The sequence below is a fragment of the Armigeres subalbatus genome, chromosome 1, assembly GCF_024139115.2.
Source record: "Armigeres subalbatus isolate Guangzhou_Male chromosome 1, GZ_Asu_2, whole genome shotgun sequence".
Lineage (NCBI taxonomy): Eukaryota > Metazoa > Arthropoda > Insecta > Diptera > Culicidae > Armigeres > Armigeres subalbatus.
Genome location: NC_085139.1, coordinates 2,686,160 through 2,713,993, shown reverse-complemented (window position 1 = coordinate 2,713,993; position 27,834 = coordinate 2,686,160). Strand labels below are relative to the sequence as shown.

The window sequence follows — 27,834 nt, the reverse complement described above, 5'->3', positions numbered from 1 at the left end:
GCACGCCAATTTTTGCATTCGTTTAATTTTGTTAATCCGAACGGCTTAGTGGCTGTTAATGTCGGCGACGGCGAAACTATTTGCCTCTAAATCACTCAAATTTTACGACCACTTTGCATGATTTCGAATTCCGAACAGGTTATCCGTGTCCAACGTATCCCCTTCCTGAAAGCCATCGTCGAGGGGACCGACAGGGGATGTTCTCGACAAATTGACGATCGTTCCGGCAATCAGGTGATTCCGATATTCCTGCCAAGAAGAGGCACGACACGACTCGTTTTCTACGAAACTTCACCATCGGGACATGACGGGGACGAATAATGAAGTCAACTTCTCTAAATAGTTTGATTGAGTCAGTCCCGGACCTACCAGAAGGCTGAGATGACGCAGGAAGTGGTCTCAATGAGGAACATTTATACATGTTCTAATATCTCGATCAATATTTTTTTTTATATTTTTTACCATACAGAACCAAACTAATGTCAAGTGTTAGAAGATTTCTGAACGATACGAACATTCCTTCAGATAAACTATCGATCGTAAGAGTAAACAGATATAGATCTATTGATTTTCTAAGAATTGACTGTGACATTATGTTTTATTATATGAACGAAGAGACGCAAGGCTCGTTAAATTTTCTAATCAGGTATCCACAGGTCCATCAGTTATGCAATACTTGTTTTGTATCCCACAATACGATGAGGAACAGTAACCTACTCATCTGATTGATTGTGTAAGATTGCTTAAAAATGATAAAATACATAAAATAACAATTCAAGCTACAAATTTGAGCACGTTTTGAGAGAAAATCATAAACTTGTATCGCCATTTAGTTCATAAAACAAACAACAAATCGGCAAGACTGTTTTTGAGTAAGCAATACCAATCAGCAACAGAAAACCGAATCGACTATCTTTATATCGACGTTTAAAACACGCATTGGTCAGTCTAATGTTTGATAGCAGGTGGCATTTGTGGCTCAGCAGTGCGCGCGTGCTGAAAGGTCAAATCTTTATCTTATGTTTTAGCACTTTTGTCAGTCAAAGGAGATCGTAACCGCTTTTTCTACGATCCTAGGCCGGTTTTGGATTTTTAGATATTTTGACAGCTTTTCAATCGATATACATTACCGCTTTGGGCAGTTTTTAGACCATAATTGTGGAGTACTTATAATAACCGATTTAACCAATGTTAATCGAATTCATAGTCTCATAGCAGGGGCGGATTTAAAGTGGCAGTTTCACAAATAAATAGTACTACGGTTCACAGAGTCTTTGTATTCTGTTGTGTGCACAAAGAGAAACTATAAATCATATTGCCTTTCTAACAAGCGTGTGCAAATAAACGGCCAAGAGCCGAGTGTATTGTTCCCATTGAAGATAAATTCCAATCGCATTCCACACTCGTGTCATTTTTAATACCAAGAAGATACAATTTGTGGAATTCCTTTACCCATGTTTTCACAGAAAAAAAATCAACTTCTTTTTTACCACTCAAGAAGAAGAAAGTGTAAAATAAAATCCTGAAGTAATCACTTTTGGTGAGGTTGAACCTTTCGTACTGTCCCGATTTTTATTTTCTTTTACAATAAAGTCATATAAAAAATGATATGTTGGGGTTCTTGCCTGAATACAACAAATGTATATCAGTGATATCTGTTCAAATTTGAACTTTTGTTAAGTTTTTCACAATTTTAGAAAAACGTCAAACATTATAATATTCTCAACATTGAAAATATTATCTCTAACATAGGCCAATATTATTTTTGCAGTCACTGTTAGAATAAACCGAAAAAAATGCCGTTGAAGTTTCATACAAACTCCCAAAGATTCCAAGTTCCCACGCGTTCACCATACCCTTCATGTTTTCAAGGAAAGTAAGAACTCGAACACATTCACCACATTCTTTCTAGAAGCCGGCAGTATAATAAGTAGTCTACCCATCAAAACAAGAACGAAGAAACAAAACAAAGCAGCAGGTAACAGCCACCGCGCGCGGACAGATCTTAAAATGCCATACCGAAACCGTGTAGTGTAGGCACTCCTTCGTCCAACAACTCCACAAGTGATCACAATCGCTTTTTACATGTTGATGTTTCTTATTCCTGAGAAGAGAGAAGCACTCGCCTTTAAATCGTGTGGATCACGATCAGTCGATCTGGATCACCGAACTGAAACCTTTCATGAGTTGAATAAGTTTCTATCTCAAGTTGCACTCCTCGATCACTTCTCAAGAGATGCGGTGCGGAGTTGAGTACGGCTACAAGTACGGCATGCCATCGTTTTGTGAGAGCTGATTCAGGGTGATTTGTTGGAATGTTGCCGGTTTACTTTTCCGTTTGGGGTCGGTTGTGATATTTAGCTAGACCTCTTCTAGACTGGGCCGAAACTTATGCTAGCGAGTCTATTGGCGATATACAATCAAATATGCCGACAACCGATTACGGTGTACGACCATCCGGTACACGGTAATTGTATTTTGCATATTGAGTATAAGTGTATTCGGATAAGAAAGGAAAAAATTAGGTCCCACCGAAAGAAATGTCAAAATATGTCGAGTGCCCTCAGCAATTTAGGCGTAATTGTTGGGATTATTTACTATGCCTGTTGTACTGCTGCCATTGATGGTAATGATGACGATGATGATGACGGCGATAATGATGTTTAAATGTGCTCATTTTTGCTTTTATTCGTTTGTTTTTATTTTCCCTCGAATTATAGAGTGGATGGACACGTTCGCATCTGCATGCGTTGTCATATGTTGGTACTTGCTTGCAGCACGTCAAGTTGTCTTGCTTTGTGGACGTATTACTCAACCACTTTCTGGTGTGTGACACCTTGTCAGAAATCCACTTGTTCTTTATTAGTTTATTCGGCTTCTTCACTACAGGTTTATTCAGTTTTTGTCCACTGTCTGCATTATACCGGGCAGTAGCAGTGAATAACCTCTATGGTTTACTACTACATCGCGTGATGCTGAGAGTGTTTCGTTTTTGGCCTGTCTTGACCAATTCACTTACTTTATTCAGTTTTTTTTGCGATCGCTGCCGTCTAGATTATGTCAAAATTAGTTTTTTGTTAGTTTCAAAACTATACCGAAAGATCACCAGTTGACAATGAACACGGCTTTCTTTCGTCATTCTGCCAGAAAATATATGGACAGACATACCGATTGATATGGAGGAGATTTATTCATGTATCACTCCTCCATATAATCTGTAAGTTTGAAATAAAATAAGCAGAACTATGTCACCGTCATTCAGTCAGTTAGAAAGATGAAGATAGTCTTCACTGATTCGTACCATGTTCACCTCTGCATCTCCACGAAGACTAAAGGTAGAAAAAAATGTTGGACATCGATGGGCCTGGTTTCAATTTTGAACAAATTTCAATAGCGAATGGATTGCATCGTTGATCAATGAATGAAAAGAATTATGTGATGCGTGATAAAAGTAAATTTTAAATGAAATGAAAATAAGCGGGACAATTGAAAATAAGCGGGACATTGCTTACTTTTCCTTTGTTTCCAGGAAAGATAAATTGTAAGCTGTAAAATAGACCAGTGCCTCATTATCATTATTGAATAGCTTATTAAAACCAAAGTGTTTTAGTGTGTACCACTTCAATTATTTATCAGAAGACAGAAAATGCGATCTTTTTGTTTGCATCTCTGATTGAGCTTGCAAACACTTTAAGAATTAAAATTACAGAAAGGGAAGGGAAATCAAATAGAAAATCTAGGAAACGCGTCAAATATGAAAGTAAGCTAGTAAATGATCAATATTTACGAGCCGTAATTAATTTTCTCATAGCACTAGAATACAATTCTAGGAACTTTTTTCAAATAGGCGTAACTGTGTTTGACCTTGAAATTTGAAATGGCTAATACTCTCTCAATTCAGCATATTTCGTTCAGCTAAGGGTACTACCAGATAGATCGGAATCTATTCCTTCTGTTAGGCACATAAGTTCACCAAAACAGTTTAATTAATGAGCACAGTCGCCGTTCCAAAAATCAAGCTTAGAATCATGTACGCCCATTTGAAAAAAGTTCCTAGAATTGAGCAAATTCGGTTTCGACGTTTGAATAATTTACCCAAATGATCTCCACACAGTGGAACGAGAATGGGTCCGGATCGGGTAAAAAAACCGGTCGACCGACCAGCAGCGGCAACGTGAGTTACAGTCCGGTGCGATTGAGTGGCTATGATGGATGATTGATGGTGCGTGCGGATCGTTGACGAATGTATTTAAGCCTTTGATGGATGATCGACGAGGAGCTCGACACGTCATTTTCTGGACAATCGCGGCGCATCAAAACGGGATACACATTCGCTGGTCCAGGTTTGTTGTTTGTTTTGGGTAAGGTTCCTGTTTTTGCCCTCATGAAATATTCATGAACCCCCGGTACTTTTACAGATTTGTTTTCTGCTTACTAAGCAGTGCTTAGCATGTAGATTCGGGAGATAAATTTCGCAGCGGGAATGATGACATCGATAACGGTCATTAATGGCACTGGCTGTCGGTGAAAGACACCAACTGTTGTTTTAACCTTGGAATAAAGAAGTTCCGTCATTTCAACGCACGGGGATATAAAAGGTTGAAGCCGTACCCTTACTTCAGTTCTCAAGTCAGTATGCAAATTCACCCCTTTGACATTATGTCCAAATTCATTTGAAATATATTTTTTCTGAACATTTTGAATGAAGATGGCGTGACAAATATAGAAGTCACAATTTATATGTAGGTAAAACTGCCAGTTTAAATTGTGATTTGAATGCAGTTTTAATTTATTTCATCTCATGAAAGATCAGATTTTATAGCGTCAAGCCAACGTTGACAATTCTCAGACTCAACTGACATATCGAGCATTGAATGAATTTAAATAATAATTATTGTTCTATTATTTTTTTTGCGAACAGCGAAATGCGTGCCGACAGCTCGGTGTTCGTATAAACGACTACTTATAGGCTAAAATGATGGGGGCAGAGACAAAAGGTGGAAGGGACAAGTGGTTGAAATTGAAAATGACAAACGGTCGAAAGGGACAACATGTTGCAAGTGAAAAAGGTCGAAAAGGATTATCTTCTTCCTTCTTCTTTTTTTTTTCTTTTTTCCATCCTTCTTCTTCCTTCTTTTTTATATCTTCCTTCTTTCTTTTTCTTTCTTCCTTCTACGCTCTTCCTTGTTCCTTCTTCATTCTTAATTCTTCATTTTTCCTTTTTATTCCTTGCTCCTTCCTTCTTACTATTTCCTCCTTCTCTCTTCCTTCTTCTTTCCTCCTTCTTACTTTTTATTCTTTCTTTTCCTTCTTTCTTCCTACTTAATCCTCCATCTTTCTTACTTCTTCCTTCATCCTTCTTTTCTATTAATTCTTACTTATTCCTTCTTCCTCCTAACATTTTCCTTCCCCTTCTTCATTTTTTCTTCTTCTTTTTCATTTACCTTTCTTCCTTTTCGACCTTTTGTCCCTTTCGATCGTTTGTCCCTTTTCGATCGTTTGCCCCTTTTGATCTTTTCTCCCTTTTGACCTTTTGTCCTTTCTACATATTGCCTTTCGACCTTTTGTCGTATATTAAAAATTATCAACTACTAGCAGAACGTTACCATGCGTTGCTTTCATGTTTTCCATTCGAAATGTCATCTTCTGCCTTGATTGCGACGCCGCACTCTAGATCATTTTTTGCACGATCGTATTGGGTTTTCTCAGAACTCGTCCCAATATTGTATTTTAACAATTTTCCAACTTTATCCTTAATACTTACTAACTTTTTGCCTTTCTCGTACATTTGTATATATAAATACAGCAGAGCCCTAGGCAAATCGATTAGTGAGAAAACCGGTCAAACCGTTAGTGAGTTGTATTGCCTCAAAGGAAATATAAACTCATTTGTATTTATAGAGAAGAAGATTCTTAAATAATCCATAGAGAATAAACCTAGTCTTCAGCAATAGGCGAAGATTTAATTCTTAGTTTTATAATTCAATACTTACAGAACTTCTCTAACTGGTCTTTTCTGACATTTATTGGAATGAAGTCAAAGCGTTGTCTTATCTTAGTTTGTAAAAGGCAACCAATGTACTTGCTGCTGTTATTGAGCATCCTACTAAAAGAATTCAATCAAAAAGTAATCAAGCTTGGGACAAAAAAATCCCATCGTATGTACATCATATACAACAATATTTCGCATAGCCCAGACATATGGTCTCCGGCAAGCTCCGCGCGAAGGCTATACGCACGACTGGATTAACCGCTTCATCATGAAATGCAATAAAATATGACATTCACCCGAGGTGAGGAAAGTGTTACTCCTGACTGCGCTGACTCGTAAATCCTTTTTTGACCCCCGAACAAATGGAAGCAGCTTGATGGGGAAGGTGCATGCATCTCGGAAGTGAAAAGCCGTCGCTGTATCTGCGGTCAACTGGTTCTGCCCGGTGCGGTACTCGTTCGACAAAGGCAAAAGCTTCTAGCGAATACTTGATATTCCGTGCCGCTATTATGACTAATGGGTTCATGAACGTACAGAGTCTCCTACAAAAGGAACCGTTTCATCGTTTTTCTGCTCACATACATATTATGCAAAAGGTGTTCCCGTCGTCGCGTTCAGACGCGAAACATAACGGAGGGCACAAAAAGTGCCCGAACAAGAACCATCCAGCAAACTAAATAAACAAGACATTTAATTCTGTCCACACCATCGTCGTCATCGCACTCCGTTTACAAGTTGCTTATTTTGCAAAACAGCAAATGCACCGGTGGCAGGGTGTCCTTCCGGTTTAGAAAGGAACGGAAATGTTGTGAACCAGCTAGCAAGCGCCAGCGACAAGAAATGCACACGGAAGCAATATCACCGGACGTTCTTGAGCGCGGTCATCCGACCTTGCTCGGAAACATTTCCGTTTGATCGTTTGTTGGCATAGTTTTACGGGTCACCTGTACTTCCGACCCCGGCGACAGAGTTACATAAACGCTCTCCGTGCAATATTTACTGCGACCTGTTAGACAGACTTTTGGTATTTCGCCCTCGTTTTTTTTCATAATTTAAAATAAATGAATCAAACTTAATAATTTCTAAAGCATGTATGCAGATCTAAATCAACATTGCGCATTTAAGAATTAAGGGTAAACTTGGCATTTTTTTCAGCTTATTGCGCACGACTTTTGACTGCCTTTCTGTTTTTGTGATGAGATCATACGTCGGTATTCCGCGGGTGATGTCAACAACCGGAGTTACGTTTTCCCGAAAAAAAAAACTTACGGTCAAAGGAAGTTACTAATTGATTGCTAAACATTGTCGATAAGTTGATTAGCGACTAGCGCTCGCAGTATGAGTAATGAACTTCATGGAAATAGGACAACTGAAAATAGCAAAAGTCTTCAGCTGGAAGCAATGTACGTACACTTAATAAAAGTAAACAATGTTCTATTATAGAGTTGTGCAGCGCAATCAAAATATGTTGGTAACGGTAGCATTTTCGATAGGAACGATTGATTTTTCTATTTCCTATATGAACACAGTTAAAATGACGTGAACATTTAGATGGTAAATAGATGCTTAATTTCTCAGTGGAAATATGCTGAAAAGGTTCATTAGCAGTATTTATATCGTACAGAGAACACTAGCATTACCATATATTACCACTAGAATTCTAGAGGAAAAGCTTTTACAATTGTAAATTTAATTTTATAGTTTTTCGCACAATTTTTCTAAAATATATGATTAGGGCTTAAAAGCCAACGTAACCAAAGCTCAGTTTTGATGCTACACATTCAGAATGCAACATCCATTGGCTCTAACCGTTACGTTGGTATATGGATACTCGGAAGTAGTGCGTAACGGTGTAAATTCGGCCATTTCGCCAGGCTCGGTACAACACTGAAGCTGACAATATGTAGTCCCTAACCCCGAATCCCAAGGTGTCAGGCGACCCATGACGAGGGGATGACTGACCTGGAGGTGAAACAATTAGCCAGGTCGTTAACGGAGCCTGTGGAGGTTCCACAGTGTGAGGGCTGCTTTGGCGGCTAGCGGGTGGCAGTGGTGCACATGTCCTGTAAGCGGGGAGCTGGGGGTATTATACGTAAGACCCCCACAGAGTGAGGGACCGAACGTATGGGTGAGCACAAAATTAAGGCTTGCATGGTACGCATGGTCGGTAGTATTAGAATGGCTGAAGTCTGGTGAGGCCTGGCAGGAGTGTCGGGAGGCAGATACCTCTGCGGCACCTTAGAATCAGGGGACACGAAATTGTCTTACTATGCCTGGCAGGAGTGTCGGGGGTGATGCTTCTGCACCACATAAATTGGAGACGGGTAAGGTAGTGGTGCCGCTCCGTTGAAGGGCAGGGTGACCACCACACTGAATGAGGACTATCTGGGCTTTGAAATGTCAACAGGTGGGTACCTCCTGCAAGGTATCTGCAAGATTACCTGCTGACAGTATCAAAGCCCGGGTAGGTGAGTGTAAGGCACGTGTGACGTGCCGGGTGTTCCACGCCCAAAACGATGCACAAGATGTACACAAAGTGGAAACAAATGGGAGATGCGCGTGACTGAATGTTAGATGAGTGGTGCAAGCTCTGGCCACCCAGTCTGTCACGACAGAATGAAGAGGATGAGTGAGTCTGCCTCGTAGCAAAAAAAATATACCTTTTACTGGTGATGTATTCAATAAAACTAATGTAAATGTAGATTATGCAATTATTTGCAATGCGTTGAAAATCATGCAAATAAACAGAGCATGGAATAAGTTGTACACTTCTCGGAAGACCCTTTTCAAGCAGCTCAAAGCCGCTTTTCAAGAGGTCCTTCGTAGCTTAGTAGGGAAAGCACCTGTTTCGCGTACTGGTTCCGTAGTTTCAAACCCCACCGAAGGAAGTGGTTAGCCTCCAATACCTTTTCCGAACTAAACCTATCACATGTTGTGCATATGCATAAATCGAGTTTCAGACATAGTAACATAGTACCCGGAACATAGGCAATTAGCTTTGAATGAACTGAACTGAAGTACCGATCTCTCTTCGCTTATGTGGTTGGGTTGAAATCTGACGACGATTGTATAACATTTCACCGAAAACTATTTCGCGGAATTCCTTTTCTACATTTGGCGGTTTGTACCTTTTCGCCGAATGACTTTTGGCGGAATGTACCATTTCGCGGTATGCACCATTTCACGGAATATTAATAATAATAGCCTTTGTCCATTCAGCATTTCCATGTTACCATTTTTTTACATTCGTTTAACACGAGATTCGTCGATTTTGTTTTGTTTTTTTGATAAGTTTCCTAGACCGGCACTGAAGTTGAACCCAACCTTCTTCAGCATAGTCTTGATTGGCAGCCTTGCATCTTCCCGCTAAGGAAGGCCTCCCAGAATATGTAGAAGTAGTTTTCAAACTTTCAATTGCCCCTTATACCGGGCAGATACATCCATTTAAAGAAGGCATTATCAAGTCTATTCGACTTATAGCGTCTATTTAAAGAAGACGTTACTCTTGTCTTCGCCTTATACCGGGCAGACGCGTTCTTTTAAAGAAGGCATTATCAACTTCTTCTGCCTTATACCAGGCAGATGCATCCATTTAAAAAAGGCGTTACCCCACCCTTCGCTTTATACCGGGCAGACGCATTCTTTTAAAGAGGACATTATCAACTCCTTTCGTTTTATACTGGACAGACGCGTTCTTTTAAAGAAGGCATTATCAACTCCTTTCGCCTTATACCGGACAGATGCATCCATATAAAGAAGGCGTTACCCCTCCCTTCGCCTTATACCGGGCAGACGCGTTCCTTCAAAGAAGGCATTATCAACTCCTTTCGCCTTATACCGGGCAGATGCATTCATTTAAAGAAGGCATTTCCCCTCCCTTCGCCTTATACCGGACAGACACGTTCTTTTAAAGAAGGCATTATCAACTCTTTTCGCCTTATACCGAGCAGATGCATCCATTTAAAGAATGCGTTACCTCTCGCTTCGCCTTATACCGGGCAGACGCGTTCTTTTAAAGAAGGCATTATCAACTCCTTTCGCCGGGCAGATACATCCATTTAAAGAAGGCGTTACCCCTCCCCTCGCCGTATACCGAACAGACGCGTTCTTTCAAAGAAGGCATTATTAACACCTTTCGCCTGATACCGGGCAAATACATCCATTTAAAGAAGGCGTAACCCATCCCTTCGCCTTATACTGGGAAAACACGTTCTTTGAAAGTAGACATTAGCAACTCCTTTCGCATTATACCGGGCCGAACATATGGTGGGGTTTCAGATTTTGAAACCTGAAACCCAAATCACCGGATTCGGGTTTGAAAATTAGTACAATATCGGGTTCGGGTCGGGTACGGGTTTGTGAGATAAAAAAATCGGGTCCGGGTCGGGTACGGGCTTAAGAAATAAAATACTGAAAATTGTTTTATTCAGTTTTGTTAACTGTGAGGCTAGTTCGTTGTTTGGACTTACATTTTTACACATATCTAGTTTGAATTTTCCGGGGAAAACTTTTGTACGGGCTTAGATAATTAAATTATGTCGGGTTCGGGTCGAGTACGGGTTAACGAATGCAAAAATTCACGGGAACGGGTCGGGTTCGCATTAAATCTAAAAAAAATGCCCGGATTGCATGCAATTAAGCAGAAATCGGTAAATATTTGAATAATAATTATTCTAACTGAATTCGGCCAAATGGCATTCCGCGGAATGATTTTCAGTGAAAAGGTACATTCCGCGAAATGTCTTTCGGAAAAAAGGTGCATTCCGCGAAATGTGTTTCGGAGAGTTGATGCATTCCGCGGAATGTCGTACCGCGAAAAAAAATTCCGCGAAATGTTTTTCGGCGAAATAGTATTCAACCGCTAGACAATATTAAATACTCATCCTACTTGGTAGGCGTTTGTAAAAAATACATATGAGAGAATGAGTTCTGAAAATGGATTGCGAGAGTTCGGCTACGTGCCTGGTGTTGGAATTTGATTTCATCAGTACCCGCTTAGGTTTCGTGGGATCATGATCAAACCCCACCGAAGGAAGTGATTACCCTCCAATGCGTATACCCCGTTAGGCATAATGGACGTTAGGCATAACGGACGAGAGGCATAATGGACGTTAGGCATAAAATGACCCAAAGAACAGCCTATGACATAAAAAAGGCAGAATTATGCCAAACGTTAAGCGCGCGCTCCTGTGGCTGTGGTGTGCAGTTTTTTGACAGTTTGCGATGACATTTAGAAAATTCAAATATCCTTCTATTAGTTGAACTTACTTAGTTGAGACTATAAAATCGTTTAGATGGAGTAAAATCAAAGAGCAGAATTTTTTGCCTTGAGTGTAGGACAACACTGACGTCCATTATGCCTAACGTCCATATGCCTAACGTCGCGGACCCCCCTCCAATACCTTTTCAGTTGTAGTTTCAGACAGAATCTTCATGTTTGATTTAGTATTGCTCAACGTTTTGACAACTCACAATTTATTTCGGTGATGGTGCAATCAAGTAAAAACTTCTTAATCGTATGGTTTTTGTGGTGTGTTAACAGTCCCTTCAAAGTGTTGAAAGGTGCTGTGGTAGAGTGACGGGCTACCAATCACAAGATCCATAAACTGAATCCAGTTTTATTTTTTTTCCGCTGTAGTATTTTGCAACATTTTTGCAATTTTATTGCAATCGAAGGATGTTTCCACAGCCTCCACCCCTTGGGCTTTTCAGATTGCAAGAGAATTATATTTGAAGATATATACGCAAAGATTGTTCTTTTTGAATAGTTACAGCACAGTGAAATATTCAAAAGGGAAACAAGTTCTGCTGCTGTTGTGCTTTAAGTGGCTCGAACGCCACCTGTAAAGAGGCTCTTTATACTCTTTTCAAGAGGCGTGGAAGCCTACTTTCAAGTGGCTCGAAAGTTTTCTTTCAAGAGGCTTGGAGGATTCCTTCAAGAGGCTCGTAAGCCTCCTTTCAAGAGGCTTGGAAGCCGCCTTTCACGCGACTCGGAAGTCTCTCAAGAGGCTCTGAGGCGTCCTTTCAAGGTACTCAGAAGCCAACATTTAAGTGGCTCGGAAGCCGCGTTTTAAGAAACTTGGAAGGCTCCTTTCAAAAGGCCCGAAAGCCTCCTTTCAAAAAGCTTGAAGAATTTATTTCAATAGGCTCGGATGCCTCCTTTCAAAAGGCTCAGTTTTTTTTTCAAGATAATTGTAAGACTTATTTCAAAAGGCTCGAAAGCTTCCTTTCGCAAGGCTCAGAAGCCTCCTTTCAAGAGGCTCAGAATTCTTTTTTTTTTTCAAGAGGCTTTCAAAAATTTGAATTGGACAATGTGTTAATGTCGGAATAATGAAAATTTCATCCAACCTTATGGAGAGCCATATAGATATATTCCGTTAGTTATCAGGTCAATTTTTCATATACATATCTCATCAACGCTTATTTTTATTTACAGATAAAAATATAGGGGCACAAGGGTTGAGAACCGCTTGTCTTTGGCATGCGCAGCAATTGAAAAAAGTAAACCAAATATAAACCAATGAATTTTTCCATAAGGGAGGGCCAGCGCCAAAAAATTCTACAAAGGAACAAAAGTAAGCCGTAACTCACCGGCGTTATTGTTGCTACATGACTAAATGCCAATGCGCTTCAATTATTCAAAATCATCGGCTCGGTTCGGTGTGTCAGTGGCATGACTGAATACAAGAATTCTATGACATTGTGGTTTACCTTAAGGTGACAATTGTGACAGCCGGGATCAATTTCTATTATTCGACGTCAGAGCTGTGTGTGGTCTACGGCCGATAGCGTTATTATTGGAAACGATTGCAATTGGTGGTCCCAAACCTGGAATACGATCCATAGTGGTGTTTTATGTTGATGGGGTGTATTGATTCGACACCAACTTAGGCAAGCAACTGGAGTCCATGTGCATGACGTCGGCATAGCATAAGCCAGCAGTTACTTCAATTCACTCACCTGAAAAAAAGCAAGACAAGAGAAACGATTATTAGAAATAGAACCAATAATCATAGACTGAAAGATAAATATAGCGAGAAAAAATGGAGATCATAAATCAAATATGCGCATACCTAGGCGTTCGATCGGATTGTTCAATTCCCTACACATGCAATCGACCCACCAGAGGGTGGAAAAGATAATTGAAGAGAAACAAGTCGCGCGCAAACAAGTCCATATGTCACCTAACAAACGTGGAAACAACGCCGATCAAACAAGCAACCGTAAGCAGGTCGGCCGGGACCCCGGCTTGCGCAAACTGGACGCGACAAGTGTCAAACATTAGCATTACAAATTGCACTCTGCCTAGCCCGGAGCAAATGCAGTAATGTTCTAACATTTGCATGATGTAATGGTTATTTAAGTGTAGTTTTAGGTGGGTCGTTGCGGTAAGTTTTCGAAAGTTAATTACGGCATCGGAAAGGTTTTTCCTACCGGCAGTGGATCAAAAAACTTCCAAATCCATCCACCAAATAGTATTACTTTGGGAGCGTCCACAAATTACGTAACGCTTTGAGGGGGGAGGGGGGGTTGGCCAAAGTGTGACGATCCATACAAAATTTTCAGACGTTTCATACAAAAAGTGTGACATAGGGGGGGGGGGGGGGGGGTTGAAAATGCCCAATTTTTGCGTTACGTAATTAATGGATCTTCCCTTTTGTTTCCTTTAGCAGACAAGAAAACATGCGTGGATCAAAACCTCATTCACGTTGAAGCTTTTGAATGCATCAACCAATTCTAATCAAACTTAATAAATGGTATACAATAATGAATAATTGTAAATTTTCTAAGACATGGAATAATTTTGGATAAACCAAATGAAATTTTCAATGGAGAATTTACCCGATTTTGTTCACTGTCATAAGACGAGTTTAGCACAATTCCATTTAATTCCACCACCTCGTAATAGTTTTACATATACGTATTTCGACCTCAACTGTAAGGTCGTCTTCAGTGTCTCGTACTTGACTCGACTTGGTCGAGGTGGTGGAATTAAATGGAATTGTGCTAAACTCGTCTTATGACAGTTAAAACATTCCACTAAAAAAGAGCTAAATATTTTTTTCGATTTTGTTGTTATTATAAACAAAATCTTAATTGTATTATTTGAAGACATCATCTCAATTTACCTAGCTGAATCGTATAATTTGTGAAACTTAAATTTTTGATAACAGTCAGTGATATTGTTTCGCTAAAACGATGATTTAATCGTCTTAAAAGTAATAAAATTATTGAACAAAGAAGTGAACACTTTTAACACTTTTTCTGACTTATCTTTGTCCAGATTCGTACTACCCAAGGTCAACAAGCCTTAATCAATGACCCAAAGTGAGAGGAAACCTCAAACATTTCACTCAAAGGGCTCAATAAATTGCTTACACATTGGGACTGCGACGACGAGATGAACGTGATCGCGCTAGGAGACGGTTATATAACATGCTTGCTTGATCCCGGTCGGTTAGTTCGTGTAATGCCACTCGAAGACAATTCCCACGAGGAGTGAACTAGTGGAGTTTATGGCAACCATTAGATTCTAGTTGTCACATGTTGTCGACGCAGCAGCACACTGCTATTGTATTCTGAAGGCTTGCTAGGCACACGGCAGATTCTTAGTAATCATTAGTAGTGGGCTATGGTGAACGGCAGCCTATCACTCATATTTGTCTCATTTTCCGGTATTAGTAGATCAAATTGTCATGAATGTATTACGTCAAATTGTCATGAATGTCATGAATGGAATTACGGCATTGTTTATGGGGGCTGTAACGGAAATTAAAACTAATCGTCGTACGCGTCATTTGGCAATGCATGCAATGTATGTGAGAGGTTGTTGAATGGAATTGTAGTCAATATGTTGGAAACAACCGAATGGATCAGGGTAATGTACTAATACAACTGGTAGCACATCATTCCAGGAAATGCTCCAGGAAAAAAATGTTTAACTTTTCAGTATTTTTTCAGAATACAGACAGTTTCCAATTGTTGTAAACACTCTGACCTCAATTGCCAATTTTGAATACTAGCTTCGCAAGCGTCTGAGTCCACGTTAATCCCTCCATTCTGCCACTTATCATCAATTACCAAACGTGTTAATGTAACCTTGTGTGAGACAGCAGACCGCAGACCACAAATTTAGCGTATACCTTCATCGTAATATCTACTGACCACATTGAGTTCGTTTCGTGCGTTGACAGGTCGGTTCAATTGTAGATGGAGGAAAATGGTTTAAAAGGGTATTCGCGCATATGTTTGTATAATCCACTGAGACCCAATACAGGTATGCAAAATTCAGCATCCTAACGATTTTTGAACAATGACAACTTTTAAAATTCAAAGATGTCCACATTTGATTTCGATCCTCAAACATGACCAAAATGTATGAAAATCATGCTTGTCTTTATACTTATTTCCGGCAGTATATATTAATAGTGGAGCATCTACAGTGACCGGTATAATAATGCCGTTATTCAGTTTTAATACAAAGATCGCGTAGCTCAGCAATTTTAGAATTCTCACGAACTTTTTATTTTTATAATTCAGGAAATTTTTTCAACGGGTTGACTGAATGTAGGTTTGCATAAGCATGTAGATAATGCACACAATTCCGGTACCATCATCTGCGGGGAAGATGATCATTTTCAAGACAAAACATGCAATAACAACATGTGTTTATATTTTAAATTGAAACACATATTTTTAAAACATGTACTGCTATACGTTGCAATAATCAACATATTTAGTTTCCTGAAATGCATTCGCATTTATTAAAATAAATTGAATTAGCAAAAAAAATGTGTAATCTGGTTTGGGGTGAAGTTTATCAAGACAACTCTACTAAAATCATTATGACCCTGACGTCATTATTTGAATAAATGTTGAATTTACCACGTAAAGAAGTCTACGAAGTCAATATTTGAAACGAAAATAGCGTTATTTATGACTATCTCTCGCTTTCTTCCACGAACTACACTTTCATGATTATAATCGAAAAACTCGGATTTTCTACCTAGCAGTAACATTACTTGAACAAATAATATGATTGACCTACTAGACCAACGTTTTATAAAAAAAATTAGGCACTTTTGACTGACACATCAAATGATCATCTTCCCCCCGTATGACGGTACCGTGCAACCCATCCTCTAGGGTTCAGCGATTGGTTTATTTTGTTTCCTAACAAGGAATTCCAATGAAGCAAAGAGATGAAGATTGTATTGGACAATCCCTATAGCCCTGATAAACAATTAGCTTATCGATTAACTACCGTACCAGCATCGGATTGTTAAGGTGGTCTTCTAGCTGTGCAACTTCAAAATTATCGCACAACTGCTTCATTGCTTTTCCGAGGTTGATGAAAGTCTCTAGTCTTTTAGCATTCGGAGCGGATTCCTGACATTTGCCTTCAATGTCTTCATAAGTTTCTCTGGCCTGCCAAGCTAAACGCAAATCACATCTAGAACCGAATCCGGAAAAATAAGCCGACTTCTTGCCGCTTTAAGTGCACTTCCTTGATGGTTTATATTCTAAACTTATGAAATTCCACCAGCAACTGTAAATGAACAATTGACCGAATTCAGGTTTACCGTGACAGTATTTTTCAAGCGGCTAGCTGGTCAGGAACTCGTAAAGGGCTGTCCATATACTACATGGACAGTTTAGGGGGAGGGGATGTATGGCGAATGTCCCCGGTTCACACTAATTTTTGAAAATTTATATTAGCAGCTGTCCACGCTGGGGGATGGCCTGTACACGTGGTACAAAGCCTGTACACGTGGTATATGGAAACTGGACAGCCCCTAAGTCGATGGTCGACGGATGCATTAGGAACGGGAGTATTTCTAATATTTGCCAATGGCTTCAAAAGTTTCTCCGGCCTGTCAAACTGATCGCAAATCACATCTAGAATCGAATCCGGCATCCCTCCATCTTCCTTGTGGTCGATCTTCTTGTCACTTCTTGCATACTTACGAATGCCAACTTAATTTTTCAAACAATTTATATGCTGTGAGGCGTCGACTAACGATTGGTAACCCTTGTACCTTTAACCTCTATTGAATTTATTTAGCAATGTGTTAAAAATATTTACAAAGTTTGATGTAATTTTCAACCGTTTAGAACAACCTTCCAAAAGATGTTGAAGAGGTAAATAGTATTTTTTTTGGTTTGCATCGTTATAGAAAGAGTTATTTATCACGCGTATTACCGCACGGCTACCTACGTCTCGAAAAAATGATTTTGAACTTTTTCATGTAAGTGTGGTCCACCTTAATGGGCAGCCATTTGTTGAATTTCTAAGCGAAATGAACCTTACGATCTTACGACCGAACTACATAGAAGAACGGTCAATTAAAGTGAAAATTAAGCCATGTTTCAATATTATCGTTGCAGTTTCGATAATTATTTTAATTTTTAATTGAACATATTCACTAAAAATGTAGTAAAAACAATGTTAGGGCAGCAGCGCCGTAGCGTGGGGTTGACCGGGTTGTCCCTCGCTAAGGGCGCCAGAATCAAGAATCACGGTATGGGAAACAGAACAATTTTATTCGTTACATGGCCAAATCATAACAAATCGACCATAAAGTCTAACGGTCTATGGCGAAGATATTTCAAGAAATTTAATCTATCTTCTAACTCAAATGAATAAGTCGAATGATTTGGTCTTAACTTTGACTGCCCTTTCGGTTTCTCTAAGCCTTTTGGAACCGTCTACAAGGGGCCAAGAAAAAGTCAAGAAAACTTATATTCAAAAAGTTATATGAAAATTGTAGATCGGATTGTTCCCATTTTTGGGCACAAACAACAAAAATATTTTCCCCTTGAAAAAGACACAATCCCCGTGTCGAAACGTCGGGTAAATAAAAAAAAACTCGTTGTAACCAAGGTGAGTACAAACAGGTGTAGCAGTATGCCAATTACATGATTCAGCCATCTTGGATTTTTATATGGGGCAGCCACCGAGTTTGTTTATGTTTTGCACTGAAAATGAATTTTTCACCCCCGCGCTAGTCTCTCCCATCAACTGTCGAAGTGAGTGAACCCTGATATAAGAACCCTGGTTGTAACAATTGCAAGACTGAGTAGCCGTTCAATAAATATAATTAAATGACTACTTTGGTTATCATTTATCAAAGCTCTCATAGATTAGCAAAATTTATCCGCAATACATACAGCATGTGTCAAGGCATGTGCTATCAAAGCATGCATAGCCTCATTTCCTCATTTCCTGGCACTCCTGCTTCCGATGTCGATTCCGACCACTTCTAAGTTGGATGTTATTGACCCAACATACATATCCATCCATTTCTTGTTCCTAAATCTGATAGCGATTTTGATCATCGATCAATCTACTTCAGAGTTGGATTTTCTTGTTCCAACCATTTGACATTAGTATATGATTTGTCACGGTTTCCAAATCTCTTTTCTTTGCTATGTATTTGCAAGTACATCAGTTCCTTCCACTAAGAGCAAGAAACAGCTGTTAGGACACTATGAGCTGTAAGTAAATAACTTTCAGCAATTTTAATGATCTTTCAGCCTGGATGTTCCAATAGATTTCATACGAGGATCCAGAAATGCCCACGACTCTACCAAGTTCCGTGTAAAAGCTCACAAAATTTAAAAACTTTCCAGGGACTTACCGCCTAATATACTGCTTGTTATATGAAGCATATTCAATCCACTAAATTATTGTTCTTATTGTTCTACAAGATGAGCCAACATAGTGAAGAAAATCTCGTTAATAAAAATTTATAAAAATTTAAGGTGAGATTCAAAATGTTATTGAATTGTGAAATATTGCACATTTTTCCTTAATAAGAGAGGGGCGCCCAAAAAAGATTTCGCCAAGGGCGCCGGGACTCCACGCTACGGCTCAGGCAAATTTAATGTGTTCAGTCATTTTGCCCTACAAATGCGTTAAATAGAGTGATTGTGGGGCAAATGGTGTTTTAGAATAGAGCAAAAATCAGTAGTTCACTATTGAAAATTATGAGAATAGAATCATGATTTTGAATCTTAAATAAATTTGCAATAGATTGATGACAAACTCATGAAAACCCAATAATCGACTTATTAGCCTCCAAAAATGTTTTCGAGGCGGTTTCATAAAAAAAAAAGAATTTTCCAATTATTAGGCCACCAATTGACCTTTTTCGACAAAAAATATTGTTTCAGTTTATTTCGTTCTCTTGTCTCAATTCTTTGACTTAGTTAAGGCCAACTTCAGTTTTTCAAGCCTCCAAAAATAAAAAATGAAACCGAATAAGCACTGCACGTGTGAACCATCCTATTTTAAATTATAAAAATAGTTAGAGGCTTAGAAATATGAAATATGAACGATTGAGCGAATACATTTTTAAAATAAAAAAAAGTCATGCAGAACTTTTTCTTTTTATTTTTGCTTTCAATTTTAAAAAATATGATTAGAAGCCTAAAAAATATGTGTTCCTAGGGAAAGATGACTTTGAATAAGTGAAAGCACCAATTAGAGGCGAATTAAAACTTTTGACGAGAAAGGTCAATTAACCAATCGTGTTGGTATAATTCGACCATATTAAATTGTTCAAATCTAAGTATTTGAACACTACTTAATTCAAATAGGTATTAAACATGTCAAGCCAACTGGTTACAACACCCTACAGTGATGAGTGAATCAAAACATATCCCCAAAGCTGCAAGTTTGAGAGAGCCCGAAAGCGCAATAAAATCACATGGATAGGTTTCAAATACTACTACCACGTTCAAGGTGTTCAACTAATTTTCGATAACTGACCAATGCATAGAAGAATCGCCGCTGCATCCACCGTTGACTTCATTTTTATATTCATCATATTTCATTCATTTCAACGTATTACACTTCTTGTTTTACTTATAAACATTGAGCTGTAACGAAGAACAAATTATGATTAAATTACAATATTTCAACTACATAAGCCTAATTTCACCTAATCCATATTAAAATTCTTGGTTAGAGTCCTAGTTCCATAGTCATTGTTCTACTACGATGATCTACTGCTAGATTGACCGCTAACTACGACACCGACTGACCGATCCACGTGTTCTCAAACTCCTCGCCCTCGGGAGTGCTTTTGTTACTTTTACTGCGTTCGACGCATCTTTCAATCCATTCTTTCCATGAAAATATTGTCATCAGGTGAACTTGCACAAATCCTGCATTCCGTCAAGAACCACGGCTTACCGCGCGCCATCGTCACTGTGGCGGTATTGTGCAGCAAGAGCAAGAGTTGTGTTGTTCTCTCGCGCACGCGGCAATCTAAGCCAAAACCGGTGGTTTGCCGATTAGTGAATGGACGAGCGCGAGGTGGTCGGTGGATCGGTGGCGTTAGAAGTACGCGTTAGTTTCGATTTAGCCACGGCAGCCGTCAGTCACGGTGTCACTTGCGGTGGTTACCTCTCTCACGCGAATCAGGTGAACACGAACCGGGTTGAGTGAAAAACAACTAACCCGCGTTGGACGACTTCGAGCTTGGAAAGGTAGTAGAAAGAGCCGGTCCTACTGTTCCATTCGCTGTCCGTCGCGGGAGGTGAAGCATGGAGTTGCTTTCAAGGTCGCCACGATGATCATAATGGTTAAGTGATTGTCGCGCGATGACAACTGTCGATAAGGACTTTTATTTCTTTTGGCAGCAATACATGTTTTGACAAATTTCCAACGGTCGTCGTTCAGCGAATGTTGATTAGCAATCATTTATCATAGCACTTGTGATGCGTTGTTGGGATGGTCACGTCGATAAATCTCGCCGTACTGTGAATTAATCATGCACGAAAAATTCAAATGCGCTAAAGGAGACAAAACCAACATCTGACTAAAATGGGTCTTTTTTCCATTCTCTTTATTTGCAGATTGAACGGTTCTTAGTGTCGAGCCGCAGTCAGTAGCAGAACAGTTTCACAACCGGTAAGCTGCAACGTAACGCATCTCCAATGAATGATCCAAGCCCGGTGTCTGAAGAGAATGAACCCAAACAAGATTTAAAATCAAGTGCCGTGCAAACGAAAATTTAGGTGGAAACGAAGATATTTTATATAGTGCAAAGTGTTTATCTCTCAAAAAAAAAGTCTGAATTAAAAGCAACGAATTATACAAATCGAATCCAACAGAAATTGAAGAAAATGTATCCACCGATCCTAGTGTTAGTGTTAGCTTTAGTTACCTTCTCCAAGCAGACACTCTCGTTGGAGACGCTACTGCAACTGGACTCCTTTGACGGCGGCGACGTCGATGGGGCAGTCGGCGCAGGAGGCGATTTTTCTAGTCCACTTTACGAAGACACCTACGGTCCGGATCCAGAAGAAGACCGTAATCTCAACAACTATCAACAGCCAGCGATAGTGTTGGATGATATCTACTATAGAGTGACGCCCGATGCGGGTGAAGAAAGTGAAGGTGGCAAGACCTCCGTGAGTACAAGTAGTTCAACGACCTCTACGCTTAGTATTCCGCAAGAGTCGAGTGAAGAACAACTGTCAGCGACAGATCGTAGTGCCAGTACGGTTGGAAGCAATATTTCCGACGATATCATAACAGACAGTGGGGGTAATGTCAGTGTAGCGCAGCCGTTTGTCGGTGAAGATCTGCTGGAACCATTATCGAATCGTAGCCGTAGCTTGGATCATGACACCGCTGATTCCCTGCAGTCATCGACAATACTGGACACAAGCTTGACAAGCAACTTCCTGTACACAAGTCACTACAATGACAGCACCGATGGTGGCAGTGCGGAGCGAACGTCCGACGACACGCTGGACAACGGGGAAGATGATCAACTGTCGCTTGCGACGACAACCGCTATCTCTCCGTTAGCTATCCCGGACGATGTGTCATCGGTGATTACACCGACGAAGCCACACTTTGACGAGAGCAAAATCTCCAAGAGCGAGCTGCTGGCACGGATGATCGCCGACAAAAATCTTCGATTGCCGATTGCCATACTGATGGATACCTGTAACGAATCGCTCAGCTACTCGAAGAAGGTGTTCGATTCATCGCTTGTACCCAGGAGCCCTCTGGAAGTTATCCTGATGCGGTACAATAGCACAGGTAAGAGATTTTTTCCTATTTTTTGTGAAAATTATTAAGCTCTTTTGGTGGAATGTCTTCACTTGTCATAAGACGAGTTTAGTACATACTAGCGTCGAGTTAAGTATAAGACACATAAAGATTACTATGTGGTGGAATTAAATAGAATAATTCTAAACTCGTTTTCTTCTTCTTCTTTTTATTGGCATTACATCCCCACACTGCGACAGAGCCGCCTCGGAACGTAGTGTTCTTTAAGCACTTCCACAGTTATTAACTGCGAGGTTTCTAAGCCAGGTTATCATTTTTGCATTCGTATATCATGAGGCTAGCACGATGATACTGTTATGCCCAGGGAAGTCGAGACAATTTCCAATCCGAAAATTGCCTAGACCGGCACCGGGAATCGAACCCAGCCACCCTCAGCATGGTCTTGCTTTGTAGCCGCGCGTCTTGCCGCTCGTTTTAAGAAAAATTAATGTTTGTGTTCAATCGACTGCTAACCTCATTAGTGCGGTTAAGGATTACTGTATGAAAAGTTGTGTAATGGTTATCTTACACATACACACTGACAGACAGACAGACATGTTCTCAGTTTGTTGAGCTGAATCGATTGTTGTACAACGATATGGGTCTCCGAGGCTTGTATAATAAGGTCGATTACGGAGTAAAATGAGAAAGGCAAAAATATGTTCTCTATCATTCACTAAGAACAACTTTTCTAACGATATTTTATTCAGGATACAAACCCAAAAGACGAGTTTGTGGTGGTGCACATAGTACAGTTTTCTAGGTCAAGAAGCAATTTTAATAATCAAAGACTACCGACTGAAAATCGTACTCGTCATCTCCGCATTGGTAAAACTTCTCCTTCGGTCGCTAGGCCAATGGAGGACCTCTCTATATGTTTAACGCTAAAACGATTTTTTTATTTGAGACCCGGAAAGTGAATGTCGCATACCAAACGATTCAGTTCGACGTTTAATAAATGATGTGTGTGCGCCAAAAACAGAGTTAGGTACCTACTGTTGATTAAACATTTAGCGTTATCCAGAATCGGGTCATAAACTGGAATTCTGTCTGTTATTTTCTTTTATTCTTCTTTAAAACTAATAAGTTTATACCAAACGACTCTATATCAAATGAAGTCTAATCAGATAAACCTACCTTGAACACAGGGAAAAAATATGCCAGTCAAAGAATGCTTACTAGAAGCGAGGATGGGGCAGCAGTTCTCATTCACAGCACAACAAACAAATATTTTAAAAGTCGGCATAATCGCCACCCAAACTAGCCGTCAGACGTGTTTCTCAGCCATATATCTACCAGAAGACACGCTGACTTGCTAACACACAAAAAACATATGGGTTAAATGTCGCTATATGACATTGAAATGCGAGCGAAGGTCCTCTTAGTTTACTCTAGCGGCTAGGGGATGTCTCAGTAGCTATTTGGGTAGTAGTAATAGCTAGTAGCTCGTCAACCGCTGTCGTTCATTCGTTCCGTTATTAACACCAAGTCATCGTCGCGAGAATTTGCCCAAACCAATTAAAACTACGAGTACACATATATGTTGATAGATGTTAGTCGATCCGAATGAAAACAAATAATCGAAGCAGAGGCAAGGCAGTACCCTCGCACTTGATCCACACACGCGGGGTCGAGCCTTCAAACATTAGTACACTTTGAGCTAGAACTCAACTGTTTGTGACCGGTATTCGTGTTTGGCGGAATTGCTCTACAAGTATTCAACCGCCACCTGAACTAGTTTGATTCGGAATTCGGTGATTCTAGAGCCAATCGAAGAGAAACTGAGCGAATATGGTAGAGCAGTAATGGGAATGGAGCATGAAGGGTTTAAATATCAATCTGCAACTCGATTGCTTCCAAGATATGTGTGAACTGGACGAGCCGAGACGCGGTAGAAGGAGACTGAACCGGTTTCATTTCGTTTAAACGACTGCGTCGATGACAACTATTTAGAACAGTGGCTGGTAAGCTTGATCTGAATACTTTCTAGTTGGGTTGCTTTTAAGCATCTCTTGGGAATGAAAAAAAAATTATGCAGATTAGGAAATATAAAAAATAAAACAGATGATTAATAATTTTCTTTTTTTAATCTTGATGGTACAGAAGATATGTTTCTATCAATTCCTCTGCAAAGATGTAGCTTGGAGTAAAAATGGTAATTTCCATGCGAATTTCGAGTTGATCATAATTGCCTCGAGATGTTTAAAACAACTTAATTATCTACGAGTGTGCATAATGTGTCTTTCTCGTACATAAGATATACTAAAAAAAAATAGTGAGAATTTCTTAGCGTGTTTTTTTTGTATATAAATCTTATTTTGGCCATAACTTTCGATCCCATAGTCCGATCTGTCTGTGTGTGCGTGTGTGTATGTATGTGCGCAAAATAAAACTCACTCATCTTTTAGGCACTTATCTTGATCCGATTTGTTTGCAATAAGTTGCATGCACTGTTTACTTTCACGCACTGTTTACTTTCATACATAGATTTTGGAGGTCCGATTTTGAATGTTTACAGCAAAATGTTTGAGAAGCTCTAATCTTTTAGTGACTAAAATTTTGTAAAGCTAAATGCTAAATGAAAGCTAAAAGAAGAAATTCAATTTTGGACCTTCATTCGTCAATATTATAAATCTTTCTTGATTTCTGTTGCGTCTCGAGTAATTTTTCTTATTCGTATATATCAAGTGCTTAACAATTGCATAAAACTTTCCGAATTAGCGAAATTAAAAGCAATTGAGATTTTTTGGAATCCACCCTTTGTCTCTCTACCATTGACAGTTTTTGCCTTTCTCGTATACAAAGTATACGTAAAGGCTATATGATCGCTCCAAAACCAAACTTTTGATAGAAGGCTCGGAGACCCATAGTGTTATATACCAATCGACTCAGCTCGACGAATTGAGGTGATGTCTGTTTGTGTGTATGTATGTATGTGTGTGTGTTTGTGTGTGTATGTGTGTATGTGTACAAAATTTTGTAGACACACTTTTTGCAACTTAACATTGACCGAATTACTCGTAACAAGTTCCATTCGACTGAGAATTCTGTCACATTGTTTGCTATTGAAAATTGGTCACATTGGACTATGGGATCAGAAGTTATGGCCAAAATACTATTTTCTATGGGCAAAACACGCTAAAAAACACTCACCCATATTTTTTTAGTTTTTTTATTTTTTTCGCGAGAAAGGCACCATCACCGCTAGGTGGATTAATCAGGGTTTTTTTGTCTAGGCTGGCTCGTCTCGAAACTGTAAGTTGAAAAGCAGGCCAGTTGGAATGTAGAGTCATCGAAAAAAAAAGAAGAAGATCATTTCGAGCGCTGATAATCATAAGGGAGTAACTGTATTGATCGATTTTACAATTCGTTAATAGCTCAGCTGTTTCAGAAGCGACAATGGTGTTGTCATTATTTAACACACAAAACTATCAAAAGATTCGAAGCGCGAGATTTTCTCGAGTTAGGGCTACATAAAACTTGGCCCAAATTCAAAGACTCCGAAACGACGAAAAGTTCGAAGAACACTTAGGGGAGGCTCCGGTAATTTGACTCAAATTTCGAATTTTTCTAGTTAGGCAACGGTTTTTTTTTCGGATGTAAATTGAGGAAATTCTGCAGACCAAATATTTCATACTTTATCCATATCTAAAACATAGTCAGTACTGCAGAGCGGACATATTGGCCATAATTCTGATTTTCCACCTTTGTATGTCTGTGTTATCAATTTAAGTATCGTGACCGCAGAACGGACTATATGGTGTACAATACTCCAGGGCTGCAATCCTTTTGCGAAAGATGCGGAATCATAATCGTGAGCGGAAGCTTCCTAGCTCACGGACATCCGCTAAGACTTTTATCATAATTCTGCCACACGTTTTGTTACACCTCAGACTGCACTATACTTGAAAAGCTTCAGGATGTCACTATCCTTACTGAAGTTCTTGTTTTTCTGGCACAGCTGCCTTCAACATCGTACTGTAACTAAACTGCGCAGTGATAAATTTGATTCCGTTCTTTTCACTTTTTGGTACCAATTTCCACCAATTCCCTATCCATTTAACTATTTGATTCCGTTCTTTTCACTTTTTGGTACCAATTTCCACCAATCGGTCACTATTGGTCAGAAACTGTAATAGGTAATTAAGGACTCTTCATTAAAATTATTGTCTTGGGGATCGGTGTGATAATCGCCGTTTTCCAAATAGTGGGAAAAGTTTTGATCAGAGCCGGTAGCATTTGTGTATATATCAAATATGCGGATAGCCTAAGGTTGAAAACCTCTCAAATAAAGACAAAAAAAAATCGGATAGTTACTTTTGAAGCATCAATATGTTGGAAGGTGAAATCACGGTTGGCGCTGTGCACCACTGAAAAAACTGTTTCAAACTGCCTACATCAATATTTGTATCTGAAGAAATTTTCTTATCGTAATTGTGAAATCCTACTTAGAGTTGTAGCAGGAAGGTCCTCAAAAAAGTTTCCTTCGGTGTAACGTTCCTTAGCTAGGAGAATACTTTGGACTTTGATGTTCTGGAAGTCGGCTCTCAATTTCACGGGGTCAATACTCGGAAGTTTACGGTATGCTACGCGTTGAGGTCTTAGTTTTTGCACATGAACATCATCTCATATAATAGACTATGGCGGTGAAGGTGGCAGAAAGCCTGGTGGAGTGCGGACTGTCAGTTTTATGATGAATTCAATTGTAGAAGAACTGTTACCTACCTGTGGTACGGATTGGTGTTGTCAAATTTAAACGCCATGAGGTCTAACAGAAGTTTCTTGTAAACCATCATGAAGAAGTCATTTGTACACGATGGGTTATAGATAACGGCTATCCCAAGCTCCATCATATGAATTCTTGAATGAATGACGAGATATTCGTGGGTGATTATTAGAAAAAGGAACTACCAGATGAGCGTAGCCTTAATTCCATAATTTGTAACGTACAGCCCAAAACCACGTGCTTTAGTATCGTTTCCACATCCAGAGGGGCCGTACAAATTATATAACGCATGTATCTGGGATGTTCAATCCTATTTTCCCCACTGTAAGGTTTTTATCAGACAAAATATTTTTTATTTTTAAAGATCGTAAGAAAATGACAGACCCCTCCACTCCTTATAAGTGATTACGTAATTAGTGTATGGCCCCAGAGGGTAGTGTATACTCGATGAAACTTTACACAGGTACCTTCATTGGTCCAGTTGGAGTAGCGAATGAAATTTTCCTTTCGATCGCACAGAACATGTTGCTTAGAATTCTGCATATTCTGTTGGTAGTCGTCTGTCGTCAGCTCATGGATTATAAACACGGGAGACGAAAGTCGTGTTTGTGGAAAGTGCGTCGTAGAAATCTGAAGTTTATTATTTTTTGTTTGCTGCATTGTTCCGATTGGGCTTTACTTGAATGGTAATGTTTAATGGTAAAGAACAACGATAGAGGAAAGTTAAACTTCAGAGAGATTGTAACTTTCATGATTTTTTCTATAAGAATGTTTTGATTTTTTCTTATAAAACGAGTTCGATATTTTCAATGGTCATTTTCTGCACTTAGAGCAATATATTTATCATTACAAAAATAAACGAGACAGAGACAGATGGGCTTGTTTCTTATTTTTGTAATTTTACCTGCAGTGAGTAAAAGTAATCGAAGATTTTTTTTTTGCTTGGCAATTCATGTTATCAGTTTTGAAACCATCATGAGGATGATGGGGTTGCGTTTCTACAATTTACAGCATTGGCCATATCTAAAAATAGGATCAACGGAA

General features: G+C 39.4%; 2 protein-coding genes across 6 annotated transcripts in view; one reads left to right on the top strand and one right to left on the bottom strand.

Moving 5' to 3' along the window:
- The window catches only part of LOC134219628 (mucin-2), a 144,814-nt gene that overhangs the window by 60,250 nt on the left and 56,730 nt on the right, over positions 1 to 27,834 (bottom strand). The window lies entirely within an intron of this gene.
- LOC134219671 (uncharacterized) overlaps positions 1 to 27,834 on the top strand; it is a 105,455-nt gene that overhangs the window by 21,797 nt on the left and 55,824 nt on the right. For 2 of the 3 annotated variants that reach the window (XM_062698497.1, XM_062698477.1), the window contains exon 2: positions 20,858 to 22,055. In XM_062698497.1, the coding sequence (XP_062554481.1) occupies positions 21,128 to 22,055 (928 nt within the window). In that variant the 5' untranslated portion in view covers positions 20,858 to 21,127. Of the gene's footprint in view, positions 1 to 20,360; positions 20,489 to 20,857; positions 22,056 to 27,834 lie in introns of those variants that run through there. The other variant, XM_062698485.1, reaches the window with a different exon arrangement.